The 17,280-nt window shown below is 42.3% G+C and overlaps 2 protein-coding genes across 11 annotated transcripts in view; one reads left to right on the top strand and one right to left on the bottom strand.

Annotated features, from left to right (window-relative positions):
- Window positions 1–15,878, bottom strand: part of UPK1B (uroplakin 1B) — a 34,531-nt gene extending 18,653 nt beyond the window's left edge. For 2 of the 10 annotated variants that reach the window (XM_081065895.1, XM_081065898.1), the window contains exons 1-5: window positions 15,774–15,816; window positions 12,765–12,863; window positions 5,026–5,088; window positions 3,649–3,736; window positions 2,406–2,606 (exon numbers count right to left, since the gene is read on the bottom strand). In XM_081065895.1, coding sequence (XP_080922021.1) covers window positions 2,406–2,606; window positions 3,649–3,717 — 270 coding nt within the window. In that variant the 5' untranslated portion in view covers window positions 3,718–3,736; window positions 5,026–5,088; window positions 12,765–12,863; window positions 15,774–15,816. Of the gene's footprint in view, window positions 1–2,405; window positions 2,633–3,648; window positions 3,916–5,025; window positions 5,089–12,764; window positions 12,864–15,773 lie in introns of all 10 variants that reach the window. The other 8 variants (XM_081065894.1, XM_081065899.1, XM_081065893.1 and 5 more) reach the window with 7 other exon arrangements.
- The window catches only part of IGSF11 (immunoglobulin superfamily member 11), a 197,938-nt gene continuing 185,663 nt past the window's right edge, over window positions 5,006–17,280 (top strand). Inside the window, exon 1 of the mRNA XM_081065859.1 lies at window positions 5,006–5,107. The gene's annotated coding sequence lies outside the window, so the exon portion shown is untranslated. The remainder of the gene's footprint in view (window positions 5,108–17,280) is intronic.

Here is a 17,280-nt window from a genome sequence, read left to right as displayed (position 1 = left end):
CAAACCCTCACTGATCAGCTGCTTGGAGCAAGACTTGGTGCCAGCTGCTAATCAGCTCAATTCTCTTCTTTTCCCCAGAGAATTTATGCCCATTGAATACAGAACTTTCTCAGTCCAGTATCCTGCATTTCTATTTTAACTAAGAAAAGCAAATACAAGAGAATAAACTGTTTGTGCGCACACGATGCCCTCATACCACATTGTCCCTATTTATGGTTGGAAAATATTTGCACAAAAAATGACCCCTGAATCTGGGACAAGGACTTTGTAAGAGTTCTGTCTGTGCTTTCCTCAGCTTTGCACACACGAGGGCAGACAACTAAGTTCGCAAACTCATCCTAGAAAAAGTGCTACATACCTCATTGCTGAATATCACTATGGTCACCTTCGAAGTACTCCCCTTGGGAAGCTATGCACTGATGCCAGTGCCTAGTCCACCCTTCAAAGAAATTTTGGAACTCTTTTTCTGGAATGGCCATCAGAACTATCATCGTAATACTCTTGATGTCCTGAATGTCATCAAAATGTCTTCCTTTCAATATTTCCTTTATCTCCAGGTAAAGAAAGAAGTCATTGGGGGCCAGATCAGGTGAGTACGGAGGGTGTTCCTATACAGTTATTTGTTTACTGGCTAAAAACTACCTCACAGACAGTGCCATGTGAGCTGGTGCATTGTCGTGATGCAAGAACCATGGATTGTTGGCGAAAAGTTAAGATCATTTTCAGCTAACTTTGTCACTCAGCCTTTTCAGCACTTCCAAATAGTAAACTTGATTAACTGTTTGTCTAGTTGGTACAAATAATGAACAATCCCTCTGATATATAAAAAAAAGGTTAGCAACATCGTTGCAACAAGTTTATGAACTTAATTTTCAGACCTTGTATGCTTTTGGTCCTTGTGTTCTTCTGGGGAAGGAGCACTGTGGTCAGTGTTGGTGGGCGGGGGGGGGGGGGGGTGCAGGGAAAACCATTCTTTCTCCCTGGGCAGGGGAGGCTCTGTTGCCCCAACAACTTGTCCCAGAGAACAACTTTGGCTAGAGAGTAAAGAGCAGAAGCCTCATAGCATTTCCCCTCCTGTATTAGCTGCTGCCTTGCTCTTTTTCAAGGGCTTGGCTGGCTTCTCTTTAGACACTTAGAATCCCCTTAGAGACACTCCAGAAAGGAGGCAAGGGATGCAGGTGTTTTCTCCATCAGCCCGTTGGAGGGTGTCCTGCTCCTCTTTTTGGGGCATGGTGAAGAATGTTCGCTCCCAGCTGATCTTCTGGCTGCATCAGGCACACATGACTGGCCCAAACTGAGACGGAGATGCAGCTGAAGCTTGTCTCTAGGGACATCTGCCCCTCTTCTCCCTTTCCCCGCATTCTCCCCCCCCCCCCCAAGAGTGGGTGCTTTTGCCCTGGAACTAATTGATACTAAGGAATCAGAGAATGTAAATGGTCTGCATTCCCTGGGTGCCAGGACAATGTCAGATCACAGGTAAAGTGAACTAACAAGCACTGGTTAGTTGCTGGACTGGTTCCATAAAGGTGGAACTCGGGTTCTGCAGCATTTGGTCAGTGGAGAATTATTTCAGGGAGGGGCGGGGGGCTGGTCCCCATCACAGTGTGAGAAACTGCTGTCTTGAACCCTGGGGCAGAGAGTAGAGGACTAGACCTAATACTGAGGTTTGTTAGTTCTGATGATTTTTGCAAAATATCTCAAATTTACTCCTTCTGCAAAGGCAGGGTACAACATTCCTGTCTATGGTTTGGGGCCAAACTGTGTCTGTGGGTGCACAGAATTAGAGCCTCCACAGGCAGGTGGGAGCTGAGGCTGTAGTCTACAGCAATCTGCATCAAGCTTCTTGAGGGTCCCTGAAAAGCAGTGTGAATGTATAATATGGGGAGTGTAGGCCATCACACAAAGTCATCAGCCTTGAGCTCGAAAATGTCTAAAAAGTCTCATGCTTTCCCTTAAAAATGCATGCATGTTTTGTATTTCATATCCTGATATATCAAAGTCTGATTCATACTTTAAACTATTTATTGTCAAGAGAAAAAAATCTAATTATAAAGTTCTCACTCTGTCTCTCCTTTGGCCTAAGTAGCTCCTGGCTGTACCAGTTCCAGTTGGGTGCATGAAGATACCAGTTAGAGAGACACAGATCTGAAAAATACTCAACAGGGTCACCTTCAGGTGTCTCCCCTTTGGGTTCTTTTCACTGGAATCTTCTGGACTTGCAATAGCAGAGGGCATCCTTGCCCTCACTTGGGTAAACTTCACTGCAGGGAGAGTCTCCTCCTCCTTCTCCCATGACACTCTGTGCTCCTCTTTCCCCACTAAAGGTCAAAGCATTGTGCTCAGGGAAGAAGAAACAATCCATGAAAATTGGCCCAGGAGACAACTGTAGAGCTTTATGGTCTTACCGCCAGAAGAAGTTTCCTGCTGGACCTCATGATGCCTACAATGCCTAGAACTGACAGGCAGAACAGGCAGATGCCGACAAACATGCCGATCCAGGCTGCTCCATAGATATCATCATTGTCCGTGGCTTCCAGCAGCGGGTAGAGGCTGTGCTGGTCAGACACAAAGAAGATGCACTCTGCGGTCAGCGCGATGCCACACATCTGGGGGCAAAGGGACTTCTGTCAGACTGGCGGCCAGAAGAGCAGTGATGACAAAAGGGTGGAGAAGTGGGGGTGGGTGAGTAAGAGAGACTAACTCTGTTCACTGCATAGGCTTTAAGCAACTGACTCAAACTCCTCACTTCCAGGATATCAAACAGCTGCTTCCATCCTACTCATTGGTTGCATGCCTCTGTCCACACGTTGCTCTGTCTTTTTGCTATTTGGTAAAAACCAACTTTCAGACAATCTATAAAGTTCTTGGGGCATGAACCACTCAAACAACATCTTCTTGTATGATGATAATCTCCCCTCCCCCATTCCCAGTGCCCATCACCCAAATTCCTGGATCGTAATATTGGAACTGGTCCTGGTCATATTTATTAGTGCCAGAGAACCACTGCAGGTTCTAAATGGAAGGAACCTTGATCATTATCTTTCCCATGCCCTGTACTTTATAGATGAGGGGTCTTGGCCCTTAAAGGCAAAGACCTGTCCAGAGTCACACAGAGTCAGAAGTGAGGCCGGGCCAAGGGCAGGGATCCTGAGTCCTCAGAGCTCTCCCATCACACTGTGTCCCACACCCCCAAGCTTGGCCTCTGAGCTCCTCTCACATCCTGGTACTGGCCTCTGTATGACAAGAACAAGAAGACACAAACATCTGCCCTCAACAGTTTTCATAGCAGAGTCCCATGGAAATCAAACCAAGGTGAAATAGGAAAAAACATCAGAGCATGTGTGTGGTGGGAGCGTTTGGACACTGACCGTGGTTGACATGGCTCCTCTTAGGTTCTTGTGTTTTAAACTTGGGAAGGAAATACCTATTTTTTTCAACCACGGTCTTTTAATGTATTATGTAGTTATATATGACTATTTATGTAGCTAAATTCTAGCTAGCATATTTTAGTAACACAGTTCTTCAAATGAAGAAAAGGTGTAGGGAGCCAGTGGTTATATTGTTATGTTTCTTTAAACTCTCACTTTTGATTGATAAAATCATGATTACAGGAAGAACAAGATTGCAGGAAAAATACTCATTACTTACACCAACAATGACATTTCCAAAAATCAGCAGGCCCTGGAAGCAACGAACAGTGGCGTCGTCTTTGGCCATCTCCAGGATTTGCCACAAGCTGAAGACACAGTTGAAAACATTACAACTTAATAGGAGCAGGCAACACACACTGCAGCAAGTTCCATAACATGACTAAGTCACACCGTGGTGTTTTGCCTTCTTGTTCCAACACATCCATACCAAAGTCATGAAATCATTTAGCAGTGGAGGAAATTTGGTTACTCAGCTCAGTAATCACTGTCATTTTGAAAAGAAGGAAAAAAAGTAAATTTGCCAGAGTCTGACCAAAAACTTTCAGGACTTCTTTAAGACATGGAATACATAAACTGCCTACTTCTGAGTGATGAGCTGAGGTCCTGCAAGTCAGCAAGGGCAGACCTGTGGTGGTGACAACTGGGCAGGGCTGAAGCTCACCGAGGGTCCTTGGTATGCAAGCCAAAGGGTAAACCCATGGCCACAGTGGGCAGTGGGTTCCCAGAGGGATTATGGGCAGCTGTTACAAACGATCATTCTCAGAATATTTTGTTATCTTTGAAAATAGTTGGCATTTGTTCTCTGGATCTATGAGTTTGTTTTGTTTTGCTGGTTCATTTGTTTTGGGTTTTTAAGAATCCAAATTGAGTGAAATCAGAGAACCAATTTTTGGTTGCCAGAGGGGAGGAGGCAGGGACAGAAAAGGGAAGGGGATTAAGAAGTACAGACTTTCAGGTATAAAATAATTCATGGGGATGTAATGTACAGCACAGGGAATAGAGTTTATAACATTATAGTAACTATGTATGGCGACCAGTGGTTACTAGACTTATTGTGGTGATCACTTTGCAAGGTATGTAAATGTGGAATCGCTATGTTGTACACCTGAAACTAATATAATTATGTTGTACACCTGAAACTAATATAATACTATATGTCAATTATAATTAAAAATAAATTAATGAAGTTGGGACCCCGAGTTCCCGACCGGTGGGAAAGACGGAGGGAGGTGAGAAAAAAATAAATTAATGAAAGATAATTAGCAAATAAAAAAGTACACTGCCACATAGAGAGGGAGTGGGGAAAAAAGAGAGACTAACATTTAGTTCCTTCTGAGTACCACTCTACTAGGTAGTACTTTACACACACACATCGAATTCTTATAACACAATTAGGTAGAAAAAGGAAAACACTGAGGAAGCTTATTTTGCAAATAAGGAAACAAGAGCTTTAGTTTAGGTAAATTAAGTTCTCTGGGGGAGGGGGGGGGGTCATACAACCAGGAAGTGGAAGAGCTAGGCTGGAGATTTGGGTCTGTGTGACTGGAGCCCAAGCTCCACCCCCAACCAACACTGGCTGCCAGAAGTTACTTACAATGTTTAGTGCTCTGTATGTAAGCCCACTGCAAAGTAGTGGGCTCCTCCCTCCCTGAGGACCCTGTGGAATGAATACGAGGGTAAGTGTTTGGGTCACTTTGTTTTTTGCACTTGAGTCACCTTGAGAAAAGCCATCCACACCTCTCAGTGTTTAATTAATTAATTAATCACTTCATGCATTCATGCTCTAAATCAAACTGTATTAAAGGATACAATTTGCATTTTGAGTTATAAAAAGATATGCAAGGAGATTGTTATCGTGTTTCTAAATAGTTATAATACATTTAGGGGCTTCTGAGGAGGGAAGATGTAAGCCTTACAGAATATGCATGGTTTTGTTAAGTAGACTAAGGGTGGGTGGGTGGGGGAGGAAGGTGAGGTGAGAGACATTCCAAGTGAAGGGAAAGGAAAGTGAGGGACTAGAGTGCTGGAAGAGCCAGCAGCCCAGGAGATAACAAACTAGCCCGTTTTGCTGTAGTCGGGATTTGTGTGGGGAGCAGGGGGAGGCAATCCTTCTGGTTGAGTCAGACCTTGCCAAATTTTAACTTCATTGTTACACTCTAATGTAAATATTAACAACCTTCCAAGTAATCTGAAACATCTCTATATATTTTCCCTTTTCTATTCGCTTCAGTAGTTGTGGGAATTGAAGGAGTTAAAATTTATAAGTGTTTTGGCCCAGAATTAAGCACATAGTGGGTTCTCCTTCAAAGTTTGCTGAATGAATAGAAGAATCTGGGCCATTGTGACAAGATCTCTAAGTGTAGTTTCTGCTTAGAAATGCCATTCATTTCTTTCTGCTTGGCAATGTCATGTCATGCTTAGAAACGTCATTCATTCTTTCCAGAGATTGTTATGTGCTAGACTGAGAGGAGCCCAAGTGCCCTGAATGAGTTAATGCACAAACTCCCCCAAGGGGAACCTTACTCGTGTAGCTGGGTCGGTCACATTGTAAAGTCCCTGACTGGTATGCACAGACATTACTCCTGACCAGGTGGGTTACCATCTAAACTTGAAACACAAGTAAATAGACCGTGAAAGGTAGAAGTTCAGACAACACAAGTAGAGAGAGTAAAGGGCAAAAATCTGGAGAGGTCAAATGCAGCACCATTATCGGGCACTACAGATTAGGCACCCATTGGTCAGGTAGCAGCCTATTTGTGGTGCTTAGTTGGGCCTAAAGAACACACGAAACACAATTTGTGCTTCCATGGAATTTAAAGTGTGATTACAACTACATGGATTCAATGCAACCATGACTGGACATTATAGAACAAAGAGGGAGATAGGGCCATGGAGAAAAGGAAGAAGGTAGGTAGGCCCCCAAAGAGGGGCTTTATTGGTCCAGAAAGGAGCTGAAGGGACCCTGAAAAGGGGCTTGGCCCCAGGGACCCAATTATGTCCCATAAAATACATATTTTCCCAAGGACAACTCTGTCACACAGAGTTTTAAAAAGCAGGGATAGACAAATGAGTATTCTGTGGGAGAATTGCAAGTCAGAATCAGGGTGGAAAAATGCAGACAAAAGTGGGAGAAAAGAAGGAAAGAGGCAGATAGAGTTTGAGCAAAAAGAAGAATCAATTGAAGAAATCTAGACAAGCATGTGGTAGAAAATGCCAGGAAGCAGCCTGGCTGTGGGTTGATATATGGATGGCAGAAGTAGATTGATGGACAAGATAGGCTGAAGTTGCTGACCCCTAGATTTTTCTCCTTTTCCCCTCTGCATTGTCCTCTTCTCCTTCAGGCCCCTGGCATCAGTGGCACATACTAACGTAGAAAGTCACTCTTGTCTTTCATCATTAAAATGATGATGAAAGCTGTCATTTAATGAGCACTTACAATGTTCTCAGCATATGCTAGGCTCTTATGTTCATCCTCTCAATAGACCTGAGAGACGGTATTTTGACCAAAATCATTATTCGTGTCCTATTGCTGCTGTAACAAATTACCACAAACTTAGTGGCTTAAGACAACACAAATGAAAGTTATCCTCTTACAGTTTTGGAGGTCAGAAGTGTGAAGTGGGTCTACTGGGGTTAAAATCAAGGTGTCAGCAGAGCTGCCTCTTCCTAGAGGATCTAGGGGAGAATCTGTTTTCTTGTCATTTTGTAGATGGAGACAAGGAGGCATGTAGAGATGAATTACTTTGCCCAAGGTCATATGGCTAGAAAATGCAAAAGCTAAGATTCTGACCCAGGTCTGCCTGGCTCCAGATCATTTACTTAACACTCTGCAGTTTATACAGTCATGCCCCATGTCGACTGCTTTCAGTACAAAAAGAAACACCTGGCTCGCTTCTTTGCCAACCCCTGGAGCAGAGACAGCAGACACGGTCTCCCTGCTCAGACGATCCTGTCTTTACAAAGGTCAGAATCACCGGGACTCCCTTCACTCGCTTTTCCAGGTTCTTGTCTCCTTAGCCCCTTGACACCACACTAATATTTGCGCATTTCCCTCAAACCCCATGCTGCACATACGTTTTTCTTTTTTCTTTTTTTAATTTATTGGGGGTGACAATTGTTAGTAAAGTTACATAGATTTCAGGTGTACAATTCTGTATTACATCATCTAACATGTTTTTCTAGAAAACCTGTCTTGATGTATCCCAAACCTGCAGCTTCTCACCTACCCCTCGGGACTGAAGCTTTTAGAAGTGAGAGGTGCAGATGGACAGATGAATGTGAGAGTCTGCATTTCATAGCCTCCCCTTGGCCACTTGTGTTTAGACTACGGAGGTGTGTAGAGGACCTAAAACTTTTGTTGCAGCCTCCCAAAATGCCACAAACGTCAAGAGGGATGGCAGTTAGGGAGCCGAGTGTAGGCTTCTGGGGGCTGGTTCAGTGTGGTGTCGAGGCTGTGGTGCAATGGTGAGCACACTGGACGTGATGTCAGAATGCCAGGGTTCAAACCCCAGTCTGGCCTGTCCTTACTGTGTAATCCTGGGCAATGCCACTCAGTGTCTCCTTCTGCCTTTATAACATGGGCGAAACCAAACTTATTTGATGAGGTTGCTGTGATCGCTAAGATAAAAGATGCAGAAGTGGTTGGCAAACACCGAAATTGTTTACAAATGTATGAAATTATGAATGATACACAGGGGCATATTTAGGAAGAGTAGGATATTGGGTATGGTTTTGTTGTATATACCAGTGACCCCTGAGGGCTTGAAGGGGGGTTCTAGGACACTGGTCCCCCAGCCAAGGGCTCCCAGGTTGAGGTGAAGCAGCCCCTTCCAACTTCTTCTCCCCGCCCAGGGGTTGCTCTGCTAGAGAGGCCTGGAGGCCTTACCCATGTGTGCCTTTTATTTTCCATGGGAGGATTCATGGGGGAAATTTTTGGTTGCGGGGGAGAGGAACAAAAGCTTCCTACTTGTGCTTGGGCTGTGGCCAGAGTCAGGTACCAGGCGGCACGTCCGGAGGGGAGGGCCCTCTGTGCATTCCACCAGCATTCCTGAACAGTGAACACCTACCGCTGGGCCTCAACCCTCTGGCTTTGGCCAGCTCTGGGGCCTCTGCTCCAGACTGCGAGCTGACGCAGAGATTACTCAGGCAGGACTCTGTTCTGATTGATCCCCTTGTGCCTTCTTTCCTCCCACATCAACCTATGCAGGCCATCTGCACTTTACTGCAAGAGTCTCCAAAGAAGGAGAAGGTACCGGGACCCTGCTTTATTTGCCTCTCTAGGTCCAAGGTGGCACAGTGCTTGACACATAATAGGTGCTCAAATAATTATTTCGCTAAGTAAAAGGGCAGATAAAATAAAATTTTAAAAGTGTATATTTCAGTGAATGAATGAATATGAATGAATTATTTGCCTAGACCTTTATTGCAGAACAGGTTCGAGAGTATGGTGAAGTAGAAAGAACATGGGCTTTGGACAGACCTGGGTTTGCATGTTAGCTTTATCACGTAGCAGTTTTGTGACCTCAGGTAGTTACTTAGTCCTGTTGAGCTTTATCTCTAAGTCAGTATTATAATGCTTAACTTAAAGGATTACTGTGAAAATAAAATGAGAATATATGTGAAGTTCTAATACAATATTAGTTACCCGACCAATATTAATTTTCTTAACTTTTGCCTAAGTTACTTGAGGCAAACAGGCCAGAGCTAATAGACTAGTTAATGGTGAAGGCACCTAAAACCAGTGATTTAATTCTGTTTTAAAACGTAGTCACATTTTCAAAGGAAATATGATTTCAATATGGAACTCCAATATATAAAAACAAATCAATTTTGACTGAAATAAGAGACGGGAGTCTGGGCCTCACAGAGCTTCCCTTTATTAGCTCCAAACTTCCTAACCATATGGCTAACCCCACGGTGGTTAGAAACCACTAATCTAGAATTAACCGTAAAGAAACCTGTAGGCAAATTACTGAGCTCAGAAGGCAGTGACCCAAGAAGTTAGAAAATACTCAAGAGTAAAGTTGGAAAACGCTGGTCGAAATGTGTAAATTGATATTACGTAGTTTCTACATCAAAGAGATCCCCATTCAGTGGAAAAACTTGTAGGAAAGTCCCCTGGAAAACTGAAGCAGGTGAGTTTACTTCCATAATAGACAAGCTGGAGGAATCACTTGCGTTCCTGGTACCCTTAGAGGAAAGGCAATGTGATTTCTATGAAAGAAAACCATCAGGTCTGGCGAACCTTTTAAGGCTACTATATATGTCAGTGCATAAGGGCAGACTAATGAACTTATACTGGTTAAGAAAGAAGAAAACTTGGACAAAGTTCCACACCAACGGCTATTTAAAAACAAGCAAACATTATGAATTTTTGACCTTTCCAGAGAGGACAGGCATGGAGAGAGGACAAAAGGGAAGGACAAATGAGCCCTTCTCTACACAGAGAATATAAACGGTGGTGTTCTCTGGAGCCTGTAGTAGTTGTACCTTAGAAGATAATAACTTCTTGAGTTTTTTCTCTGCCTGCCTGATAAGGAAGTATTGAAATGAAGACTGTGATTGTTAATTTTATACGTTAACTTGACTAGGATATGGTGCCCAGTTGTTTGGTCAAATACCAGTTTGGATATTGCTGTGAAGATATATTTTTCAGATGTGATTAACGTTTAAATTGATAGACTTTGATTAAAGCAGATTACCCTCCATAAAGTGGGTAGATGTCATCCAATCAAAAGTCAAAAGGTTTAAGAGCGAAGACTAAAGTTTCCTGGAAAAGGAACAATTCTGCCTCAAGATTGCAACATAGAAACCCTGTCTGAGTTTTCAGTCTGCAGATTTCAGACTCAAGACTGCAACATCAACTTCATACTTGAATTTTCAGGCTGCTGGCCTGCTCTACAGATTTTGCCAGCCCCCAACAAGCATGCAAGCCAATTCCTTGAAGTAAATGATCATTTCTTGATGTTTCCTAAGACCGTTTTACTCTTTCCTTCCAATTCCCTCCACCAGTCTCTAACTCAGAGGAATTCAACAGACTCTGTTTTCATTGCACACAGTGCTTTCAGAGCGAACTTCTAAAGTAGAGTTTCTCAAATGATCCTACAGAGCACAGATGTTCCACCTACTGGGGCGACATGTTTTGATGCCAGAATTGAGTAATTGCAATCATTTCCTAATTTGAAGAAAAAATAATGATCAATATTTGTCATTTTAAGCATTTTTCTCTCACAAATGTTTCTTAAGTCTTGCGTGCTTGCTACCACCTCTCAAGCTAGAATCTAGTTTGTAGTATGAATTTAGGCCAAAATAATCTACTTAATTATTTTAAATTTAACATATCAACACTTTGTGGTGTTCTGCAGAGATAAAAATGCCTTCTAAGTGTCAGCCGCTTAATCAGTCTTGAGATCCTCTGTCTTAAAACACAGCTCTGATTTTGTATCCCTCCCCTGCTTAAACACCTGTAAAAGTTCCCTATAGCCTCCATTCAAGGGAAAGCCCTAGGTAGCACTCACAAGCTCTGCCACAGACTCCTTCTGGCTTCCTATTGCCAGATGACTCCACTTGTCCACCCATTCTCTCTTGCTGATCAATTTCTTCAAATCCAGATTTCTCTTGTTCTACTGTGCTGCAGTGAAATTTGAAAACTTTTGGACTTTTCAGCTCTTGGAGACAGATTCAATGCCTTCCCTTTGCCTGTATCTACAGTATTTGTCCAGACCCCACCATTTCATTCCCTTTCTAGCCTGTGAAAGAGAGTTTGGATAACCTAAGAGATAAAGCACAAGCTCCTTAGCTTGTATTGAAGACAGTACCAGCCAGGTTTCAAATGCCCTGCTGCTTATCTTCCTCTGCTCCCCTGAGAGTCCTGGTCATGTGACCAGATTGTGCTCAGGTTGTCTTTCCTTTTGGGATCCCTTCTCTCCTTTCTTCTTGTTGAAGTCTTTACCATCTTCTGAAGCTCAGCTGAAACCTTTTCTTTCCCCAACTACCCCTGCTCAGAATTATCCTTTCTTTCCTGTGTCCCTCTTTCGGCCCTAAGCAAACAGCTCTTCAAGGGAGCTCAAATCACTTCCTGTTTGGTGGTTATGTGTGTGTGGCTTTTCTTCCCTATTACCCTCTTCCATGGCAATCCAGCCTGGTGTTTTGTTACCTCTTTTCTTTACCCAAGTTTGTCTAATGAGTTATTCTGAACAGACAAAGGAATAGGTTGCTGTACATTAAAAAAAAAGTCAATTTGACAAATAATTTCACTAAAGAAGCAAAATGATAGACTTCCAAGTTAACTGGTAAGCACACCTAGAAATCAATGCCTACACTCTTGGTAGTTTTTGTCTTCTTAGAAATGTATGTGATTAGGGAGAAATTAAGGTGTCATTTATCCTCGTGCCCTTGTTGGCCATGTGCCCATTCATATCATGATAGACGATCAGCTCTGACCGGGAATTTAGAGGCTTGGTAGTCAGCCCTCTCATTGTTCAGATGAGGAAACTAAAGTTCCAAGAGGGGCAGTGACTTGCTCAAGACCATCGATGTGTCATTATAGAGTCAAACTTTGAGTTCTGATCTCCTGATTCTTAAGCCAGCCTTATGTTGAATTTGTTGCTAATCATTTTTTCTTTTTAAGGTAGGGGGATACTACCTCCCTCTATATTTCTTTAAAGTTAAGAGAAACTCCCAGCGCTCTGCTCTTGAGCCTGCCCTTTCCCCTTAAGTTCAGCCACAAGGGGAGTCACATAACAAAGCTGGCAAGAAGAGAGCCTTCTCTCGCCCTCCATTCAAAATTTTCTTCACTCTTCACCCTAATTGACAAAATCTCACAACTAGAGAATCACTCTATACTGTTTCTGATTAGAATTCAGATACCATATGTAAAAGAGGCACATTGAGTCTCATGAGCCATCAATGTCAATGCCTCATTGTAAAGGATGTAATTAGATCCCATCCTCATATTTCCAAAAGGAGAAGAATTCCTCCGTGAGAAGGAAAGAGGACCAAGGAGAAGATAGGACCTAAAATGGCAAACCTCCTAATTCACAATTTGGAGCTAAAGCGATCTCTGAATAGAGACTGACTTTTGATAGTTTGATGTATCTTCCTTTCTTCCCCTGCTTTTGAGATCCCAAATATGGGGTTTACTGAAAATTTCTTGTGTGATTTCAAAGTAGCACTTCCCTCGTATATATTATATATATATTTTTTAAACTGGCAGGGCTAGAAAGAATGCAAATAGAATGCGGGACGTTTTAAAAAGTGGGATTGGTAGAGGGCAGAGTAGCAGCTATCCACTCAGGAACGATCATTGATCCTGACTGAAAGAGGGCAGCTCACCTCAAAATGTTTTCCACGTCAGGAACAACACTTGTGAGCCCCACCCTGGCACCACGATGATTTCCTTGAATTGCTCAACATCCTGGGAGTTGTTTTGCTCTGAGGAGTGGAGATATTTTAAAAGGCTAGAGTTTTATTTCTTTTATTTTCTTGTGCCTTCATTCTTATAAATATTATTCATATTCATAGTATTGATGTTTCCAGACACATTGAGTAGGTCTAAAAACCATTGACTGCTCACTAAACAAATCAATTTTCAAAGCAGAAAAGCAAGAAGTGAAACTCACCCAACAAGCATGAGATCATTTTTTTCTAGTTCATTACCTCTTTTCCTCACCCAAGTTTGTTAGAGCAAATAACACAAACCACACCTCAAACTCTAGCTCATGTTAGAGAAATGTGGATTAACAAAGGAAAATGGAAGGAGAAATAGGAGAGGAAGAAACAAGGAACACAATATGCTGTTGCTTTAACCCTGACCCTGAAACCCAGAACAAGAATAGATAATTGTATGACTTAAGAGGTTGAGAATAAAGATGGGTGTGGAGGTTTTCCAATCAGAACAATTGCTATTCTACTTAAATTTAGGGTAGGATGAGTCTCTGGGAATGATAAAAAGAGGAACTTGTTCCCATGTACATGTTACCCACAGATCACAGAACCCACTAGTTTTTCTTGCTTTAAAGCTCTAAACCTGCTCTAACTAAAATGGTAACTAGTAGCTACATGTAGCTATTTAAATCCGAATTACTTCAATTAAATAAAAATTCCGTTCTTTAGTTATGCTGGCTACATCTCAAGTGCTCAACAACCACATGTGGTTGTGGCTATTGTATAGAACATTCCCATCCTCACAGAACGTTCTATGGGATAGCACTGCTCTAGACTTCTTTTTTTTTTAAATTAGTTTCAGGTGTACAAAACAAGGTAACAGACATTTATCATCTATATCCCTCACACAGTGATAATCCCCCTTCCCCAATATACTACCCCTCTGACATCGCACAGAGCCATTACATTTCCACTGTCTCTATTGCTAATGCTGTACTCCGCTTCTTGTAACCATATATATATATATATATATATATATATATATATATATATATATATATATATATATATAATTGTAGTTGACATTCATTATTGTTCAGCTTCATCTTCAGGTGTACAGTGCAGTGATCAGGCGGATAGACCTAGACAACATTATGTTAAGTGAAATAAGTCAGACCAAGAAAGACAAATACCATTTGATCTCACTTATATGTGGAATCTAAAGAAAAGAATAAATGAAGGAACTAATTAGAAACAGCCTCAGAGATACAGAGGAAAAACAGGGGTGCTAGATGGGAAGGGTGGTGGGGATAAGGTGGAAGGTGAGGGGATTAGAAAGCACAATGGGTAACCACAAGATTGCCAAGGGGTGGGAGGGGGTTAGCAAAGTCAATTTGGGGAATGTAATCAATGACGTAGATGCTCTAGACTTCTGATGCTTGCTGTGATGATCTCAGAGTCATTCACCCATTTGAAATCAAGGCATAAGATGAGCAATGGCTCAGGCACTCTCAGCTAAGTGAGGACCTAAGGCATGGGCCATGCCAGGGGGATGTCCAGCCCCAGGGCAGCAATACTACGGAGAGTCCTTGGACGTTGTGAGATCAGGGTACCTCCTCATGAATTTGGTCTCTGCCCCCCGTTAGGGAACAGTAGCCCTTCAGGGATGTGGCAGCCTGCATGGCCACGAGGCCCAGATTCCAGCCGCAGGGTGCAGCATATTCTAGAGCTGATCAGTGTTTTCTCTGGGTAAGAAGGTAAGAGGTGAGATCAAAAAAGAAATTCTGAGATTTTAGTTTTGTTTTTCTTGACTAAGATGGTTTCTTAAGGTCCCCTTTGCGTCTAAACGTCTGTGATTCTTTCCAGGTAGTTAAAAAAAGAGGTGAGTTGATTTTTAATCCTATTGTAGCAGAAAGCAAGTAAGTCTGTTGTAGCAGAAAGCAAAAAAAAGAAAATTTTCTCCTCATTTAGAGGAGATTAGAGAAGAGTTAATCAAAAGAAAAACCATTTCTTTACAAAGTTTGAAAACTAACTAAAGTTACACATATATCTGAAATATGTATATATATAAAATCTAAGTGAGTGCTTTCGTCTAGTCAGGAAAGAAATGGTCAATAAACATTGTCTTTGATTAAAAATGACATTAAAATTAATGAACATTCAAAAATCAAAAAATATTTAAAGCTAGTTATAGCTGGGTTTTTAAACTTATAAACATGAAATAATACCAGCATTACTCGAAACTTAACTTGTGTTATGTGCAGAAATGTTAGAATAAAAGCTGTACTTTGGACCTGCAGCTCTTGGTGGATAAACCAATTGGTGAAGAATAAAAATAAATTATGTGAAAATAACGGTGTATAGGTAAAGCTAATTTGTTGACTTATTTTAATTGACGCATTTATTAAGTAGAACTGTTTGCAGAGAAGAACCCTGAGTAAATTGCTTCATAAATCCCTTTATGAGTTGGCAGGACGAAATGATTTCTGACCCGGAGACTAGAAAACTTTCTTTCTGCTAGGCTGAGACAGATTATTAAGAAAGAACATGATAGGTTTCCTGAAAATTTCTTTTGCTTTTCTGACTTCACAAGGAAACTAGGGGTCCACAAAAGTAATCTGAGATTTAATCCTGAGGTACAGGTTTTCCCAGGGTTCTTGGATTTTTCTTGGTCTTCCTGTGAGGAAATTTGAGGTAGAAATCAGGATGGATGAGTAATACTCTCAGCAGAATTTTCATCTCAGTTCTGAGAACTGGATAATATCAAAGTGTTTAAGAACGCAATTTGTATAAAGTAAAAGAGAACAGAACAATCACAATGTCCTAAATTACAAAAAAATGGCAGGAAATTAACTTCTTCCCCTTTTCCTGTCAGACTGCTCACTCCCCTCCCCAGAAAGTAACCCAAACGCGGACAGCCCAGTTGCCTTCCCTACAGAGTGAAATCAGTCTACTCACGGAGCCCTCTCTTCCTCCTCCTGGTGCTGTGCTGGCCCACTCTGCAAGCCGAGCTAGCCTGCGATGCTTTTCTACCCCTCAGGAATTCTGTGAACTTTCAGGACCAGGGAAGGGTGGTCTGTGATTGGGAGGAGGCATCTCACATGGGCTGGGCCTGATGCTGTCTGAGCCTGCCTCCCGAGGTGAGCAGTAAGAGGAAGTTTTCGTTCAGTGAACCTCTGCTGCTTTGGAAGGTGTGATTCTGACAGATGGAAACAGCTTGACATACAGGGCTCAGTTCATCACTCCTCTGGATTCCTCCTTGATCTGGGCTTTCCTTGAACACACTCTCAGGGCTTTTGCTTTTATTTGGGTTGGATTTGCTTTTATTAGTGTGGTTGTGATCCTTTATTCTGCTTTTGTGCATTTAAAAGGCCTGTCTATTGTTCTGACTGTAAATAGTCATGCTGGTTCACGTTTATCTGTTCAACATCATGTCTAATTTCAGTTTTCATAACTTGCGTATGCTACATTTATGGGGATAGTCATTACCCAAGTAATGCTCACACTGAGGGCGTCCACAGACGAGTAATAAGGGGCAAGAGATCTGGAAACAGATTGGGAGAAATTCAGTCATAGTAACAGGGCTCAAGTAATAATTATTTCTCTCCTCTTCTCCCCCCCTTCTCTTTTCTCCCCTCCTCTTCTACTTTCTTTCCTGCCTTTTTCTGGAGCCATCACATGTCATACAGAGCACCAACAATATTTGAACAAAAGAAGCCACATTTCTTTCAATGGCTGCGTAACATCTGGTAGACATGCACCAGTTTATTTTGCCTGGTTTTAGTGATGGGTAATGGCAGTAATGTTAACATTCACTGGGTGCTTTCATCAACAGACTCAGAACTCTCATGGGTCAGGACCATCTCTGTAACAGGTTAGGTTTTTCAGGACGTCAATTCTGAAACAGAGTTTAGCGTGCAGTATATTTACTAGTGATTAAACTCCCATTGAAGGGAGATGGAAGAAATAGGATTGGGCAGAGAGAGAAGTTGATCTGCCTTGCAGGTGGGACAGCCTTGGGTAGCACCCCTTCCCCCAGCTCCAGGAAACATTGGAGGATGGCCTGCCACAGTTCCGCATCGCGCCCCTCTGTGATCAGTCCTCAGATATGGGTCGCTCTGGAAAGTGGCTTTCTGTGGCGGACACAATCCCTGAAGGGTCTGACAGTGGAGGCTGGAGCTGCCAGTACTCCCAGCAGCTGGGCAGCATGTCCCCCATTGAGGTGCCTGCATGGCCATCTCTGTGTCCATCACACTCCTTGTTCCCCCTTAGCTCTCCAGGGCCTGCTTAGGTCCAGCATGATAATTCACACCATGCAATTCTATGCAATTGTGATGAAAAAAGAGACCACCAAAAAATGTTTAAAGACACAAAAATATATTCATTTATTTGACAAGTATTTATTGAGAAATTATGATTACCAAGTACTCTTCTAAGTGCTAAAAGCGAAAAAAGGTTACAAAAT

This window comes from Rhinolophus hipposideros, assembly GCF_964194185.1.
Source record: "Rhinolophus hipposideros genome assembly, chromosome: 2".
Lineage (NCBI taxonomy): Eukaryota > Metazoa > Chordata > Mammalia > Chiroptera > Rhinolophidae > Rhinolophus > Rhinolophus hipposideros.
The sequence above is the reverse complement of the archived record's forward strand: the minus strand, read 5'-3'. Positions and strand labels throughout refer to the sequence as shown.